We start from the raw sequence: 18,368 nt of genomic DNA on the forward strand, positions 1-18,368 counted from the left end.
TGTTCACCACAGCTCACTTTTGAATTTCAAATTGGCTGAATAAAGTTACATCACACAGTTTAAGAAAAAGGTTTTTATGCAAGAGATAAAAACATACTAAAATATCACACATTACAATGTACAGCAAGACTCCATCCTAAGGACTGACCAGCAATAAAACGAACCCATTTTTCCCCCCACAATTTTAAATGTATCTTCTTTTCTCCATCCTTAGCGGTGTTTATTGGTTCAGTGACCGCAGATGACACGTTTCAAATGTTTGGCAAGTGAACAATAAGTTGAACACTGGCAAATCTGGTGCCACCTGGCAACCTACCAATAAAAACTGACAGTAGAAACCATAAATGGATTTGCCTAACTAACCACAAGATTTCTCTTAAAGTGGTGCCGAATCCTCCTTGCATGTGTCCAGTAGCCAAAAAAGTTCCATTACCCCCAATTGGCAACATAAAAGGTGTTGGTTGCCTGTGGAAGCTCAGGATTTGTTCAAGTTGGGCTGTTTTTGTTACAAGGTTTTATATGGGTGCAGCCCCTACTTATCTGGCTAATAGTTTCTCCATAGCTACGCACAAATGCAGTAGAAAAACTCCTGCTCTGTTCAATTTCCCTTCTGTAAAAGGTTGCAAAAGCGAGAATTTCCTAAATCACTCTGTAGCATCTCAGGCAGCTTCTCATGAAAAAGAATTCCGATCATTGTTACTCACAGCTGTTTCTTACAGACATTTTAAAAAACAGCTAAAAACCTATCTTTTCTCCAAATACCTGACTAGCTGACTCATTCAAATAGACGATTGTTTAATGTTTATAATCTTTTGTAAACCGCGTAGAACTTTTTGGTAACGCGGTCTATAAGTATAATGTTATGTTCTAGAAATAATGGGCATGTTATCTGGAGTGAAGGACCCTGTGCTGTTGTCTCTTCCCCCCCACGGGGGGTGACATTTCCATCCCTGATGACAGACCTGCTAAGGTTAAGTCTTTTGCTAAGCCTGTTCCCAAAGTCAGCTGAGTACAGACCCTCAGAGGCTGCCTATCCTGAAGAGAGTGACCTAGAAGATCCTGACACAGAACACCCGTTTGAGCAAGAACCTGTCAGGAGATCAGTCTCACGTAGAAAACTCAGTCAGTTTTCCTAGTGAACTGAGAGGGAGCTAGAGGGCAGACAGAACTCTTCTGTCCAGGCAAGGGCAAAGCACAAGGTAAGAACCCATGGATGGGCAGTGCACTGAATCTTTGGATATTCCAGAGCTGGAAGATGGCAGAGATTGAAATGCCTGGAGCTGAGCCCCTGGACACAATGGACATGAGTTTGGCAATTGCTTGCCAGTGACATTTTCCCCGATAGCTACAGTGGGGAAACTCTATGCTGAATAAGTAGCTAAAAGAGAAACTGTGTTTGGGAAGTTTTTTGTTTGTGCAGCAGCGGGAGCTGAGCTAGAGAGCTAGAAGCGGTGCTGGAGTTGTGCACAGCCTGATTGCTTTGCTGTGCACCAGCTGTGACTGAGCTGTGTGAAAGAAAAGTTGTTGGGGGGAGGTTCCTTTTCCTTCTGTTGCTTTATGACTGAGTTGGCTTATGGCAACCTAATTCCTAAATTGTGGGGCAGGGTTGGGATTTATTGAGGGTGCTTGTTGAAAGCTTTTGGTTAAAGTGAACCCAGCAATTCTGCCTCCTGCCCAGGCAGGCAACTGAGAAGAGAAGGATAGCACTGTTGTGCTTTTGTTGTTGAAATTATAAGAGCCTGGTGAAGATAGAGACTTTGTTCACTGAAGCCCAGGTCTCTTCAAAGGGAGTGGAATTTGTTTTCACTGCTTGGGAATGTGGAAGGCTGTCATCAGGACATTACGATGAACTCGGAGATACTTACCTAAAGGAAGGGCCTGGATTTCTGTATGCAAACTGGCTAACGTGAAGCTGTGTTGTCGGAGTAAAAGCCAGTTTTTGGTTTTGAACACTCACTGCAGAACTGTTCAGACTTATCCGCAGTCAGTGAAGAAAACTTTTAATGTTTGTTTGCTTGACTGAAATTAAAAGAATTGCAATGTTCTGAGGCATTTTGGGGGGTTTCCTCTGCTAACCTAAGCCAGAGAATTCTGTGCTGGTTACTTTGTAGGGTATCCCCCATGCTGTCACCATGCTGTCACCTGCCGGCTGTCCCTGCTGTCCTCTTGTGGCCCTGGCAGGTGACACCCCCCCTCCCCCCAAACTGTGCCTTCCAGAAATAGATAACATGCATTTCCCTTCAGAATCTATGGCTTTGAAACACAAGAGAGGCCATGAGATGTCCAGATGCTGGAGGGCTCAGATCTCTTCCAGAAGTTGAGCAATATGCCATGGAATAACTAAGTTTTCTGTGGTGGACTCCATAGATTTTACTAATTCAGGTGTCGTTAGTAGGTAGGTCATGGGACCAAGCCGCTGATCAACACAAGCGTGACAAAGATAACCGCCTTTGTCTTCTTTCATGTCACTCTGCAAAATGGGACATAACAGTTGGATAAGGCATAAAACTGATCTCGGTCACAAAAAGGACAAAATCATTCACTTCTTTCAATACACTCCCTACATCAATGGTACTTGAACCTGTCATGGGGGGTCTAGGACCATTAATCGCAGCCAGTTCATCGTGGCCATTTCAGCGTAATTAACTGGCTGTGATGAGTTGGGGGGGGGGGCATGCCTTCCCAAATTTCAGTGTTGGGGGGCATGCCTCCCCAACCACCATAATTCAGCATTCCCCCCCCCCCAAAAAAAAATTATACCCTCCCCCTTTCTACTGGTACTGCTGTGATGGCTGGCAGGGAAGAGCCTGGGCCCTAGGGACTGCCTCCACAGACAGAATCAGAGGCTTGCTAATCCAATAGGAAAAACCCAGAGCCTCATCCCCTGACCCCTAGCAAAATCAAGTTAAGCCTCAGTCTGGAATCGAAATGGGCCGATTCATCACAACCGCTTAATCGCAGCTATGCTAAAACGTCCTATGATGAAATGGCAAGTTTCAAGTTTATTAAAATATGTTATCCCGCCTTTTCTGTCATCAAAGCGGCTTTACATAATAAAAATTGTAGGGTGCAGGGAACCAATAAACATCAGATACATTACGTCACGGAAACATCAAGAGACAAACTTTCAAGACTAACATGACTAACTCTAACTAAACAAACGGGCACATGAGGAAAGGAAAAAACTACAATCGTTGATAGGAAAGAACAAAAAAAGGGGAATACGAAAGGGTTGGGAGACTACGATGGGAGCTCACAGCAGCCATTTCCTATTGGTGATCTGCATGGGGCAGGAGCGTAGGAAGATCGCTCCTGCCCTGAAAGCCCGCTAGACCAACAGGTAAGGCCGGGATGCCGGGGGGAGGCAGGAAAAGTCCAAAATAAAGTTTTGGGGTTTTTCCACCTTAAAAAAAAAATCGCTAATAACTGAATCCGCCGATGCTGAAACCGCGGATTCGGAGGGGGAAGTGTATGTCAAAACCTTTAGGTGTTCTCTTGTTTTTCTAAACAGGCTTAACTTGGAAAAGCAAGTGTTCGCCTCAACTGTATCCGTGACATCCTGTTTGTATGTCTTGTCTGTTTAGATTGTAAGCCCTTTCGAGCCGGGACTGTCTTTGTGAGACTCTGTATAGCGCTGCTTACGTCTGGTAGCGCTATAGAAATAATTAATAGCAGTAGTAGTAATATGGCAGAAGAGCCTAGAGCAGGGGTAGGCAATTCTGGTCCTCGAGAGCCACAACCCAGTCAGGTTTTCAAGATTTCCACAATGAATATGCACGAGATTGATTTGCATACAATGGAAGCAGTCCATGCAAATTAATCTCGTGCATATTCATTGTGGAAATCTTGAAAACCCGACTGGGTTGTGGCTCTTGAGGACCGGAGTTGCCTACCTCTGGCCTAGAGGGAAGAACACAAAGCTGCAATCTTGGAAACTACAATCAAATGCCCCTGTCATTGCTCACCAACTGTCTAGGAAAAGGAGTTTGTAACCGTAATAGTAGTAGCGGAAGAGACACCCACACAAAGATGGAGAGAAAGAGAGAGGGAGACACCTACACAGAGGTGAAGAGGGAGGGAGATACCCACACAGAGATGGATAGGGAGGGACACCCACACAGAGGTGGAGAGAGAGAGAGGGAGAGACACCCACACAGAGGTGGAGAGGGAGAGATACCCACACAGAGGTGGAGAGAGAGGGAGAGACAATCGGGTGAGAGGGAGAGGTGAAGAGAGAGGGAGAGACAATCGGGTGAGAGGGAAAGACACCCACACAGGTGGAGAGAGAAAGGGAGAGACACTCACACAGAGGTAGAGAGAGGGAGAGACACCCACACAGAGGTAGAGAGAGGGAGAGACACCCACACAGAGGTGGAGAGAGGGAGAGACACCCACACAGAGGTGGAGGAAGGAGAGACACTTGGGTGAGAGGGAGAGACACCCACACAGGTGGAGAGAGAAAGGGAGAGACACCCACACAGATGGAGAGAGAAAAGGAGAGACACCCACACAGAGATAGAGAGAGGGAGAGACACCCACACAGAGGTAGAGAAAGGGAGAGACACCCACACAGAGGTGGAGAGAGAAAGGGAGAGAAACTCACACAGAGGTAGAGAGAGGGAGAGACACCCACACAGAGATAGAGAGAGGGAGAGACACCCACACAGAGGTAGAGAGAGGGATAGACACCCACACAGGTGGAGAGAGAGGGAGAGACAATCGGGTGAGAGGGAAAGACACCCACACAGAGGTGGAGAGAGAAAGGGAGAGACACCCACACAGAGGTAGAGAGAGGGAGAGACACCCACACAGAGGGAGAGAGAGGGATAGACACCCACACAGAGGTGGAGGAGGGAGAGACACCCACACAGAGGTGGAGAGAGAAAAGGAGAGACACTCACACAGAGACAGAGAGAGGGAGAGACACCCACACAGAGGTAGAGAAAGGGAGAGACACCCACACAGAGGTAGAGAAAGGGAGAGACACCCACACAGAGGTAGAGAGAGAGAGAGACACCCACACAGAGGTGGAGAGGGAGATATACCCACACAGAGGTGGAGAGAGAGGGAGAGACAATCGGGTGAGAGGGAAAGACACCCACACAGAGGCGGAGAGAGAAAGGGAGAGACACCCACACAGAGGTAGAGAGAGGGAGAGACACCCACACAGAGGGAGAGAGAGGGATAGACACCCACACAGAGGTGGAGGAGGGAGAGACACCCACACAGAGGTGGAGGAGGGAGAGACACCCACACAGAGGTGGAGAGAGAAAAGGAGAGACACTCACACAGAGATAGAGAGAGGGAGAGACACCCACACAGAGGTAGAGAAAGGGAGAGACACCCACACAGAGGTAGAGAGAGGGTGAGACACCCACACAGAGGTAGAGAGAGGGAGAGACACCCACACAGAGGTAGAGGAGGGAGAGACACCCACACAGGTGGAGAGAGAGGGAGAGACAATCGGGTGAGAGGGAAAGACACCCACACAGATGGAGAGAGAAAAGGAGAGACACTCACACAGAGAGAGGGAGAGACACCCACACAGAGGTAGAGAGAGAAAGGGAGAGAAACTCACACAGAGGGAGAGACACCCACACAGAGGTAGAGAGAGGGATAGACACCCACACAGAGGTGGAGGAGGGAGAGACACCCACACAGGTGGAGAGAGAGGGAGAGACAATCGGGTGAGAGGGAAAGACACCCACACAGAGGTGGAGAGAGAAAGGGAGAGACACCCACACAGAGGTAGAGAGAGAGGGAGAGACACCCACACAGAGGTGGAGAGGGAGAGACACCTACAGAGGTAGAGAGAGAGGGAGAGACACCCACACAGAGGTGGAGAGGGCCACACAGAGGTGGAGAGGGAGAGACACACACAGAGGTAGAGACACTCGGGTGAGAGGGAGAGACATCCACACAAAGGTGGAGAGAGAGGGAGAGACACCCACACAGAGGAACAGTCTTCTTTGTGATTCTGTTCAGCACTATGTACATCTCATAGCGCTATAGAAATAATTAATAGTAGTAGAGTGATACCCAGGAGCCTCCAGTCAAACATTAATGCAACATAGAGAAAGGAGTGTCAGGTCTTCAGGAACAGAAAAATATCTACTGTAGCTTTCAGGCGGTACTTAAGAAATTAAACAAATGTGTTTCCCAAGGAAGACTTACATAGGTGATGGGCAACTTCTTCATTGCCAGCAGAGATTCCTCTGGCACAGCGTTGCTACACTCTCTGACGGCACAGATGCATTTCTCTTGTTCCAACACGCTACGCATCAGCTCCGGCCTTAAGAAATACTCCTACAAGATGAAAAGCAAAGCCTCCAGTGAGCCCAGGGATGGCAGAACATTCAAAAAGGCCACAGATAAACACACTCAAATTGTCAGTCTATGTAAAAGTTAACTGGTACCAATGCACTATGCCAGTTTGTTTATTTTTCTAAAACATGATAATTGCCACCAGTGTTCCCGCTAAGGTGCGTTGGCCTGCGCGCGCGCACAAAATATTACATCGCAGCGCAAAGTTTCTCTTCACAGCGCACACACGCGTCGCAAAGGTAAGGGGAGGTAAGGTAAGGGGACGCATTGGGGGGATTGCACTTCCCCACAATTGCCATGCTTCGGTTCCTCTTCTTCCTTCCTTCCTCCCCCCCCCCCCCCGCGGGACCCTGCGGCACCATCAACTCTTACTCCCTCTAATGTCGGCCCTGCAGCTCCAGACTTCCTCGCACCTTCTCCCCTCCCCCTTTGGATCGCTATTATTTTAAATGTTATAGCCGCGGAGCTGTATCCATCAGTGGAGATGTCTAACCTCGGCCTGCCCCGGAACTCTTACTGCAACAGTGACTTCCTGTTCCTGCCTAGACGGGCGGCTGCTGCAGTAAGAGTTCCGGGGCAGGCCGAGGTTAGACATCTCCACTGATGGATACAGCTCCGCGGCTATAACATTTAAAATAATAGCGATCCAAAGGGGGAGGGGAGAAGGTGCGAGGAAGTCTGGAGCTGCAGGGCCGACATTAGAGGGAGTAAGAGTTGATGGTGCCGCAGGGTCCCGCGGGGGGGGGGGGGGGGGAGGAAGGAAGGAAGAAGAGGAACCGAAGCATGGCAATTGTGGGGAAGTGCAGAGCTGCAGGGAAGAGTGTTGCGGTACCCAGCTGGAGGGAGAAGGAAGATGAGGGAGGGAATTAAAGGAGATGCCAGGGCTTGGAGCATAGGAGGAAGGTATGCCAGTCTAAGGGAAAAGGAAGGGGGAGATGTGAGAGCATGGAGGGGGAACGAAAGATGGAAGAAAAGGAAAGGAGAGAGATGCCAGAGAATCAGGGAAGGGGAGATACCAGACTATGAGGAGAGGTGTGGGAGAGGGAAGGCGAGGAGAGAGATGCCAGACCAATGGGGTGAAAGGAGAGATGGAAGGGGGAGGCATACAGTTTCTGGAAGGGGCATAGAAGGAGAGAAGATGCCATATAGGGGAAGAGAGACGGCAGACAGTGAATGGAAGGAAGAGAGTTACAAGAAGATGAGGAAAGGAGAAACCACAGAAGACAAAGGTAGAAAAAAATTTCTATTTATTTATTGCTTTAGGAGACATGTGTCACTGTTTCTGTGAAGCATTGTATGCAGAGTCCAGCTTCTTGCTGGTTCAATTTAACCTTTGTCTATGTATTTTTATTTTATCCCCCCTTTTACAAAACTGTGAAGCGTTTTTAGCGGTAGCAGCTCTGATGCTCAGAATTTTATGAGCATCAGAGCTGTTACCTCCGTAGCTAAAATCCACACTACAGTTTTGTAAAAGAGGGAGGGGTTAGTTTGTGATTACATATTCCTTACTAGGCGAAGGTGTTTTCTGTGTTCTGTGTGTTCGAAAGACATGGTTTTCTGTTAGGATTGACGGTGTAGGATTGATCTGTGCTGGTCTGGCTTGTTTAGTTTTACAATGGGTGTATTGATGTACTGCTCACTGCAATATGTAAGATGCTGCCTTTTCCTAGGTACTCATGTGTGACGTGTGGTTTGTTACTAAAAATCATGTTTTTCTTACAGATGGGGGGGGGGGTGCCAAAAAATGATGGGCCCCGGATGTTACATATGCTAGGTACGCCACTGTATGTAAAGATACCAGAAAGCTGGCGTAGCAAAAACTTCTAAGTTTTGAGTATTTAACCCTCCCACAATCTCACGGGCACTCGTTTCAAGTTTATTGAGATTTTGATTTAAACGCAATATCAAATATTTTCAATGCATATAACAAAAATAAATTTGGGGAAATAAATAAAACCATTTGAACCAGTGTTCCCGCTAAGCTGCGCTGGCGTGCGCTGGCGCACAAAATATTACATCGCAGCGCACACGTTTCTCGTCACAGCGCACGATCGGAAGAGGCGTACGGCAGATGGCAGGGCGGCGAGAGGAGAATCGGGCGAGTTGGCTCATAACTTGCTGGCGCCCGATATTTTTGGCTCACGGTGAAAAAAGTTTGCTCACAACACCCGCCCGCTTAGAGGGAACACTGATTGCCACATTTTCTTTTTAGGTTCTTGAAGGATTTACTGCACAAAACCTAAAAAAGAAAAGCCCTTAAAAACAAAGGGGTGGATTTTAGAAACAATCTCACAGCCCACAGCTGTAAAGATCAAGAGAGCAGACCCCAGTGGCTCTCTCTAAACTGTAGTCTGTGCCTGAAATGTGGCCAGGCGTACAGTTAAGGCTCCTCTAAAGAAACAAAATTTGGGGAGGTGGGGGATATGGGGGGGAGAAGGAACTTGATGCTTTCGAGTGTGGCACCCCTGAGGTCAGCAGGACACCCCCCCCCCCGAGAGTCCCCCAAGCTCTGTCCGTACAGCAAAAAGGGACAAGAGAGAGGTCACTAATCAGATCCAACAGGCCCTAATTAACCAAAGGAAAGACTGCACAGGCTTACCACCTGCTGGAGACTGAGAACAGACTGATTGTAGATGGGACTGCGCAGCTCACTTGGACTCCAGCCAAAAGTCAGTGTCTCAGTCTCCACCTTCTGGCAGAGGAGTGTAAACCCATCCGTTCTGTGCCATTCTGGAGGGACGCTAAAGAAGCGGCTGATTCTACTCATGGTACTTCATGTTAGGCGGTGGTAGGTGCTGCATCGATGTCTAACTTAAGTGGCCTAACCTACCTTAAAAGCCCCATAAACAAAAACATTTAGCCGCATACCAGCGCCCTTATCATGGCTACAGAGGCACCTAAGGTCAAAAAGGGCGTGGCTAACTCCAGAAATTACCTCAGACGCCTCCTTTGCTGCGATTCACAGCAAGCACAGCCACCGGAAATGGAGGCCTACATTTCTTCACAGAAAGGGTTGTAGATCACTGGAACAAGCTTCCAGAGCAGGTGATCAAGGCCACCAGCGTTATTGACTTTAAGAATAAATGGGATGCCCTAGTAGGATCCTTACGAAGGTCGAGTTAAGGAACTAGGTCATTAGTACTCGGACTTAATGGGGTGGGTCAGTAGAGTGGGCAGACTTGATGGGCTATAGCCCTTTTCTGCCGTCATCTTTCTATGTTTCTATGATGTGGCTGCGATTCTGCAACCGGCGCCAGTGCATGATTGACACGCACTGGCGCCGGTTTCAGAAGCGCCTGCCGGTGCCGGTTTCAGAATCCGGCCCCAAATGCACTAAATGTTACAATTAGCACGTCTTAGTAAAAATACACTGGTCCATCACGCCCACACACGCCTGACGACTTATTTCACCTGCCTGTATCTAATCTAATCTAATCCTTAGGTTTGTATACCGCATCATCTCCACGTTCGTACAGCTCGACGCGGTTTACAGTAGGAGAAATAGGAAGGAACTACAACAGAGGGTTAGAGGTAGAAGTGTGAAGAAAATTTAGAGGACTTGGGATGCCAAGATATAAGAGTTTCCTTGATTCCTAAGTTGGAGGGAGACTTACATTTTTTGAGAAAAGCCAGGTTTTCAGATGTTTGCGGAAAACTTGGAAAGAGCTGTATCTTATGCTATAGCACTTATCAAATAGTTGCTCCCATGCTCTACCCTGCTGACTCTTACCGAGCAACATGTGCCCCTTGAAAACACCAATTTGGAATTCTCAATCCAGTTTGTTCAGCTAAACTGCAGATCTCATTTTAATAAGAACATAAGAGCTGCCCTAATGGGACAGACCGAAGGTTTCCAACAGTGGCCAAACCAAGTACCCAGCTAGATCCCAAACAGATTTTATGCTGCTTATCCTAGGAATAAGCAGCGGATTTCCCTAAGCCATCTCAATAATGGCCTATGGACTTCTCTTTTAGGAAATTATCCAAACCTTTTTTAAACCCTGCTAAGCTGATTTCATCACATTCTCTGGCAACGAATTCTAGCGTTTAATTACATGTTGTGTGAAGAAATATTTTTTTCCAGTTTGTTTTAAATCTACTACTTAGTAGCTTTATCACATGCTCAAGTATTTTTAGAAAGCGTAAATGAGTGATTCACATCTACCCTTTCCACTCCACTCAGTATTTTATAGACCTCTATCATATCACCCCTGAGTCATTTCTTCTCCAAGCTGACAAGATCTAGCCGCTTTAGCCTTTCCTCATAGGGAAGTCAACCCATCCTTTTTATCATTTTCGTCACCCTTCTCTGTACCTTTTTTTAAATTCCGCTATATCTTTTTTGAGATATGGCAGAAGAGTCTAGAGATAAGAACACAGAGCTGCAATCTTGGAAACTACAATCAGATGCCCCTGCCATCGCTCACCAACTTTCTAGGAAAAGGAGTTTGTAACCGTGCCAACCATATCTTGCAAAGTGGTAAATACACTGAAGGTCAACCACACAGGTTATTATCCACTGTGCCAGAATTCCAGAGTATTATGACATTTTACTAGGATCAAAGGTCGATACAAATCGAACAGAAATGTTACCGCAAAGTTCCCTACTAAATGCTTTCTTCTACATATTTATTTCCATCCATATATATTATTAAAAGATTGCTCTTGAGCTCTGGTTTGACTTACCCCAGCTAAAGTCAGAATATTCTCAATGGATTTAGTGATCATTAAATGCTTCTTAGCACGAGTCACTGCCACATACAGCAAATTCCACTCATCCTCAGCATACAGGTCTGTAGAAAAATGGAAATAAAGTGGGAGAAAACATGGCACCTCATCCAAAACCCAGAAACGGATACGCACACGCCCAATAACTGGCCCAATGCCTAGGTCTCTCGTGTACAACTACTGCAATTACCCAGTAATGAAATGAAATGGGCAGACTGGATAGGCCATTTGGCCTTTATCTGCCATCATGTTTCTATAATCATAAAGCTCTATGACCTCACAATGGAGGTGTAAAGAGCCTTAGCCAATAGGGAGAGGAGAAGATGGTGGATGTTGTGGATGGGCAGACTGGATGGGCCATTTGGCCTTTATCTGCCATCATGTTTCTATAATCATAAAGCTCTATGACCTCACAATGGAGGTGTAAAGAGCCTTAGCCAATAGGGAGAGGAGAAGATGGTGGATGTTGTGGATGGGCAGACTGGATGGGCCATTTGGCCTTTTTCTGCCATCATGTTTCAATGTTACAGGATCTCTGTTCCCAACCCCCAGAAGTGCCTCAAAATAAAGCAGGAGAGGGGTGGGAGCCAGGTATTTTACTTTTCAATCCTCACAGGTTACCACATAGGCTTCAGCTCTGGGATAGTTGTTGGTGAAACAGGTCCCCCCCCTTCCTAGGCTCTGAGCCAATCCTGTGTTAACTCTTGAATTAGTTAAAATGGAAAAAAAAAAATTGCTTTTGTTTAAATTTGTGGTGGCCACATTATGGGATGAGCTCCTTCGATAAAACTTTTACCCCAAGATCAGGCATTTTCACTCTGACCTAGCCAATATGAAAGCTGGGCAGGCTGATAAGTGTCCCAAGGCATACCAGCACTTTTGAGGGTAATTTTAAAAATCATTTTCACACTTAAAATTGGGTCCTGCCTAGAGTTCCAACAGTAGATGCACAGAGAGAGGAATCAGGGCAGAACGTGGGTAGAGTTCTGGTTTCCATGCATATTTGGTCCAATGGCAACAAGAGGGCATCTGTGGAAAATCAGGGGCGGGAAACTGCACGGTGACACCAGGAAATACTTTTTCACCGAAAGAGTGGTTGATCGCTGGAAATAGTCTTCCACTTCAGGTGATCGAGGCAAGCAGCGTGCCTGATTTTAAGACGAAATGGGATCGTCACGTGGGATCTCTTCACAGAGAAAAGTAGGGGAGGGTCATTAGGGTGGGCAGACTAGATGGGCCGTGGCCCCTATCTGCCATCTATTTCTATGTTTCTATTTACAATTGCTCTCGAGCACGTCTATCCGTACTTCCGATTTAGGTGCGTTTGATACAGGATTTATGCTAGTACAAGTCTCCCTCCATATTCTCGGGGGTTAGGTGCGCAGCCCCTCTCAAATACCATAAATTCAGGAATAACTTTCCCTCCATTTTCGCAACAGCATTTCAAATCTCTCTCTCCCTCCCCCCCCCTTGTGGTTTCTAGCAAAATCAGAGCAGGCACAGAAGAAGGGGTGCATGCACAGGAGCAGCGTGCTCTGAAAATGTGCCTTTTCTGCGTGTTCGCCAAGTTATGCGGTGGGAAAAGCAGGCAGCTTTTTTCTTCTTCCTTCATCCTTGCTACCCTCCCACCAGGAAAAGCAGTTTTTGTTCTGCCCTCCAACCCTTGCTGGAGCTTGTGTTGTGCCTCCACCACCTCCATGCGGGTGCCCCTCCGCATTCTCTACCCCTCCCAAAGGAGAAACTGTTGGCCTCGTTCCCCGGCAGTCCCCTGCGGGAAAAATCTCCAGCGCTGTGCCTCCACTGCTTCCGTGCAGCTCAGTTCCCTACTCTCGCAAATAACCGAAGTTGCAAACACCGAACCTGCAAATATGGAGGGAGACCTGTATTTTGTACACACACCTGTGTCTTTATAAAAAGCTTAAAATTTATGCAGGGACTTAACCCCTTTATGCTCTCCTGTGCAGAGCACAGTTTGTCTTCCATAACTTGAGCATTGCTTCTGAGTGCCAGGCAAAGATGCCCTTTGTCCCCTGATAAGCAGAGCTGTTGTCTCTGCAGGAGTGACTGGCTGCAGAGACGCTCCACACAGTGTTATCACCGCCATAGAAAAGGCAAGCAATTCACAAACAAAACATACAGCAAGCCTCACATTTTGGAGAAAGCAACTTTGCTTTCTCTGGCTGTGCAACGCTATATTATTCTAGAGCTGTACACGTCAACCCATCCAGCTCAAATAGCCTCAGGTTTCTGTAACACGGCAGCACAGTACAGGCAAGTATGGATTGCGAGATCAGTCACGTCCTTACCAACTCTGAAATGAAGTCTCTGGATATTGTGACGGGCACAAGGAACTTTCACAAAATCATCCGACACATGGACGGTCTCAAACTCCATGCCTTTGGCTTTGTGTACGGTACCCAAAATAAAATCTGCAAAAAAAAAAAAGGACAACAGAGGTGGCATGGTCTCAGAGCAATGGGCTGGAAAGCAACGGAGCTAAAGTTCAAATCCTACTGCTCTCAGCAAGTTGCATATTTCCCATTACCTCAGGGGATTTAAAGCTCTTGGAAGTGGGACTTGCCATATTCAAGTCTAAGTCTAAGGCTTAGCTGGTTTTAAGAAAGGTTTGGACAATTTCCTGGAGGAAAAGTCCATAGTCTGTTATTGAGAAAGACATGGAGGAAGCTGTTCTTTGACCTGGATAGGCAGCATGTAATCTTGTTGCTCATTGGGATTCCGGAATCTTGCTATTCTTTGAGAATCTATATGGAATGTTGCTACTCTTTGGAATTCTAGAATCTTGTTACTCTTTGGGATTCCAGAATCTTGCTATCCTTTGGGATTCTATATGGAATATTGCTAGTCTTTGGGATTCCGGAATCTTGCTATTCTTTGAGATTCTATATGGAATGTTGCTACTCCTTGGGTTTTGGCCAGGTACTAGGGACCTGGATTGGTTACCGTGAGAACGGGCTACTGGCTTGATGGAACCATTGGTCTGACCCAGTAAGGCTATCCTTATGTTCTTAACTTGGTGATATAAGAAAAGTTTCCACATCTGCTGTTTGTGGCTCTAATTAAGCATCTCCTCTACCAACTCCAAATATATATGTAGGCATCAACGCTGAATACGTGACCGCATATCATCTGGCTTTGCCACCAAAACCCCCAGATATTCAGTGGCAGTATAACACAAGGTATGTATTAAAAAAATAAAAAAACACAACCAACACACAAGAAGAGAGGAAAAGAAGGAAATGTAAAGAAAAACCTGCATAACTTCCCACTCTCCAATCCAGTGCTAACTGGAGAAAAACCTAAATAACCACAAGAGCACACCAGCATCAACCCATCACCCACAGCCCGTGATCTGTAAAGGAAGTACAAGAGTCGAGACAGAAAGAGAGAGCAGAAAAGCCTGAGGAAGCGAGTCTGCTCCTCTACCAACTGCCAACCCCCTGCCCTGAGCGTTGCTCTCTCATGGAAGAACGTTACCTAATAAACTGCTGTTACAATAAGCTAAAAGGATTCAGAACTGCCAGAGTGAGGTACAGAGGTCAGAAGGCAGAACAGGAGGTCTGAGAGCGAGGTTCAGAGATGAATACTGTGTCCAGCACTGGTCACCGTACATGAAAACGGACACGGTACTACTCAAAAGGGTCCAGAGAAGAGCGACTAAAATGGTTAAGGGGCTGGAGGAGTTGCCGTACAGTGAGAGATTGGAGAAACTGGGCCTCTTCTCCCTTGAAAAGAGGAGACTGAGAGGGGACATGATCGAAACATTCAAGATACTGAAGGGAATAGACTTAGTAGATAAGGACAGGTTGTTCACCCTCTCCAAGGTAGGGAGAACGAGAAGACACTCTCTAAAGTTGAAAGGGGATAGATTCTGTACGAACGTAAGGAAGTTCTTCTTCACCCAGAGAGCAGTAAAGAACTGGAACGCTCTTCCGTAATCTGTTATAGGGGAAAACACCCTCCAGGGATTCAAGACAAAGTTAGACAAGTTCCTGCTGAACCAGAACGAACCCAAGTAGGGCTGGTCTCAGTTAGGGCACTGGTCTTTGACCTGGGGGCCGCCGCGTGAGCGGACTGCTGGGCGCGATGGACCACTGGTCTGACCCAGCAGTGGCAAATTCTTATGTTCTTGTGAGGGGGCAGCATTGGCGGTCAGCACTGTGTCTCCTGATGGCAGAATTACTGTTTAAGAACAAAACCAAAAAGTGATCCAACAAATCTGCAGTGAAGAGTCAAACGACGAAAACAAAGAAAAAAACCCTGCAGATGTGACGTACAAAGTACAACAACTTTATTGGAGAAAATACAATGTAGCTATCCAAATAAGGATTCTCATACGTGAAGACACAGAACCCAACACGGTCCGTGTTTCGGAAAACACGCCTTCCTCAGGGGTCCTATGGGGAGATGTAATATGGATGAAAAATGGAATGTACTATACTTTGGGTGCAGATAGTACATTTGGGATGACTACATTGTATTTTCTCATCAAACGTTACTTCGACCACCTAGCCTTCCGACTACTCGTTCAATCTCTGGTATTAAGCATATTAGACTACTGCAACATCATTTACCTGGGATCCTATAAAAATACCATCAAACGTCTAAGAATAGTCCAAAATGCGGCCGTCCACCTCATTTACGATCTCAAAAAATACGACCATGTTAGCCCCTACTACACCAAACTCCACTGGCTTCCAGTAGAGGCAAGGATCATCTTTAAGTTCGCCTGCCTCTGCTTCAAAATTTTAACAGGCTCTTCCCCAATTTACCTGTCTGAGCACCTTGAAATCGCAGGCCCCTCTCGCACACGAAACGCCTACCTATTCACCTTTCCCTCCCTAAAAAGCTGCCTCTACAAGAGATTTATTGATAGAACCCTAGCATTCCAAGCGGGCAAATGGAACAATTGCCTAACCGCCCTCATCTCCAACTCTCCGCCCTACCACTTGTTCAGGAAGTCACTAAAAACCTACCTCTTCGATAAATTCCGCTAGCTCTCCCTTCTCTGCCTCCCTCCCCAACCTCGATATGCCTCCAAACTCTCTGACTTCGCCCTCCTTGCCAAGCCACTTATGGCCTCTCTTAATCAATCTCTGTTTTATCTAATTGTCCTGTCTATGTCAGGCCTCCACATTATATGCCTTTTCATTGCCATATATGTAACATCGCTGTAAATGTACAGTCTCTTCTTTTGTTAACCGCATTGAACTTCCATGGTATTGCGGTATACAAGAATAAAGTTATTATTATTTTCTCCATTTTCTTCGTACATCTGCAGTTTTTTTCTTTGCTTTCGTAGAATTACTGTTAAGTCAACCAGGGAAAGAACAGGCACACAATTATCTCACCTGCAAACTCCGGGTCCTGTATGTGACTGGCATACAGTCTGTTCACCAGCTCTGGAATTCGGACATTGTACTTTTCCACCACTGTGATTTTTGCTTCCAGCTCCTTGTCCTCCGCATTAGCTGCGTACTGTTTTAAAGCACCAAAGCCTCCACGGTTCGCCCACATTTTGATAAAGGGGTCTTTGATAAAAAGATTTTCTGCACGGGCATACAAACAAAAACATCTAATTATCAAAAAATATTTTTGCTGGCAACCCTAGTACCTAGGTTCATTCATATACAAAAAGTAGGACTACTGTATTTACATTACATTACATTACAGATTTCTATTCCGCTTGTGCCTTGCGGTTCTAAGCGGATTACAAATTAAGAGACTGGACAATTTCAGGAATATTACAGTACATAGAATCAGGAATGTATCAAGTTACAATTGTTAGTCTGGAAGTTTCCAGGAGAAATTTAGAGCTCATAGTAGATGAATAGTAGGTTGATGAAGAGAGTTGTACAATGTTTAGGTATGGTTAATGCATAACTTCCCGTTTCTGGGTCCAGCACAGCCAGTAGCAGAATGCACGGGGGAAATGTCTCTGCGCCTGTCTTCTGCTTGCTGCTGAAGCCGCAGCTGCCATGAAAACTGACAGAAGCGGCGGATCCGGCGCAGGAGAGCACAAAGTTATCAAGCCAGCGGGGAGAGGAAAGGAAAACAGACAGTGGATGGAAAATACTGGGGGGGGAGGAGAGATGGGGCAATGTAGGATATGGGGGTGAGGAATGCGGAATGAGGGCAAAAAGGATGTGGCAATGCAGGATATGAAGGGAGGAACAAGGTTGGAGAGGGAAGGGGGGGGAATGAAGAATGATGTTTTGAAAGAGGGGACAATGTTTTGTTTTTGTGGTAGTGGGGAGAAGGGAGGGAACGAAGTGATGCTGGATGGATGGAGAGGTGGAATACACAGAGGAATGCTAGATGGTGTTGTGTTCTTATGCATTCTCACATAGACCAGAAGTGATACCGATTCTCGATATGTTTGGAACCAGGGGCAGGAGAAGAAAGGGAACACAGGGGAAGGAAGGACTCACTCTTCTTCCTTTCTTCTTCAGGCTGAAGAAGGACCCAAATATCCAGAATTCGGTCTAGTCCAAAATGTTTTGGTCCCTGAAAAGACAAAAAAAAAAAAAGGGGTTTGATGCAGACATACTTTAAGAGTCACTTTGTAGTATTTATTAGAAGTTGCTGAAATAATTATTACAGAGGCCTCTGCTCTTCTTTCATGTGTTAAATTTGACAGGGCTGGGGATATATATGGCTAGAGCACCTATGTCTCTGTAGCATTTCTAATACTATGTAAGCCGCAATGATTCCTAGCTGACATTTGCGGGAAACAAGAGTTTGTATGGTATGGTTCTCATTCTCAACTAGTGTGTTAGGACACACTTGTGTACACTTGGAAGATGTGGCTAACTGGTAGAGCTATTGCCTCTGCATCCAGAGGACGTGAGATCAAATCCCAGTGCTGCCCCTTGTGACCCTGGGCAAGTCACTTAATCCTCCAGTGCCCACTGCTTTGAATGTCAAAGCCACAAAAAGGCAATATACAAGCCCCCATGCCCTTTCATTAAGCCCAGTGGCCAACCCAGGTCACAAGTACCAGACGGAAACCCAAAGAATAGCAACATTCCAGAGCTGAGATTGTGATGTCATAATGCCTCATTCCACCAATGCCTATGAGCCAATCTCTCCAGTGATGTCACAATGGCTGCATCGTCATATACTTGGCTCACATAAGAATTGCCATACTGGGACAGACTGACGGTGTGGCTCACTGGTAGAGCTGCAGCCTCTGCACCCAGAGGACGTGAGATCAAATCCCAGTGCTGCTACTTGTGACTCTGGCCAAGTCACAATCCTCCAGTGCTTTGAACGTCAACTTTGAATCCCACAAAAGG

The 18,368-nt window shown here is 46.4% G+C and overlaps 1 protein-coding gene across 3 annotated transcripts in view; it reads right to left on the minus strand.

Annotated features, from left to right (window-relative positions):
• Positions 1 to 58: 58 nt before the first annotated feature.
• The window catches only part of FBH1 (F-box DNA helicase 1), an 83,570-nt gene continuing 65,260 nt past the window's right edge, over positions 59 to 18,368 (minus strand). For all 3 annotated transcript variants that reach the window (XM_033958016.1, XM_033958019.1, XM_033958015.1), the window contains 6 exons: positions 17,502 to 17,577; positions 16,422 to 16,619; positions 13,359 to 13,481; positions 11,011 to 11,117; positions 6,175 to 6,306; positions 59 to 2,470 (listed from right to left, as the gene is read on the minus strand). In XM_033958016.1, the coding sequence (XP_033813907.1) occupies positions 2,300 to 2,470; positions 6,175 to 6,306; positions 11,011 to 11,117; positions 13,359 to 13,481; positions 16,422 to 16,619; positions 17,502 to 17,577 (807 nt within the window). In that variant the 3' untranslated portion in view covers positions 59 to 2,299. The remainder of the gene's footprint in view (positions 2,471 to 6,174; positions 6,307 to 11,010; positions 11,118 to 13,358; positions 13,482 to 16,421; positions 16,620 to 17,501; positions 17,578 to 18,368) is intronic.

This window comes from Geotrypetes seraphini, chromosome 9 (genome assembly GCF_902459505.1).
Source record: "Geotrypetes seraphini chromosome 9, aGeoSer1.1, whole genome shotgun sequence".
NCBI classification, from domain to species: domain Eukaryota; kingdom Metazoa; phylum Chordata; class Amphibia; order Gymnophiona; family Dermophiidae; genus Geotrypetes; species Geotrypetes seraphini.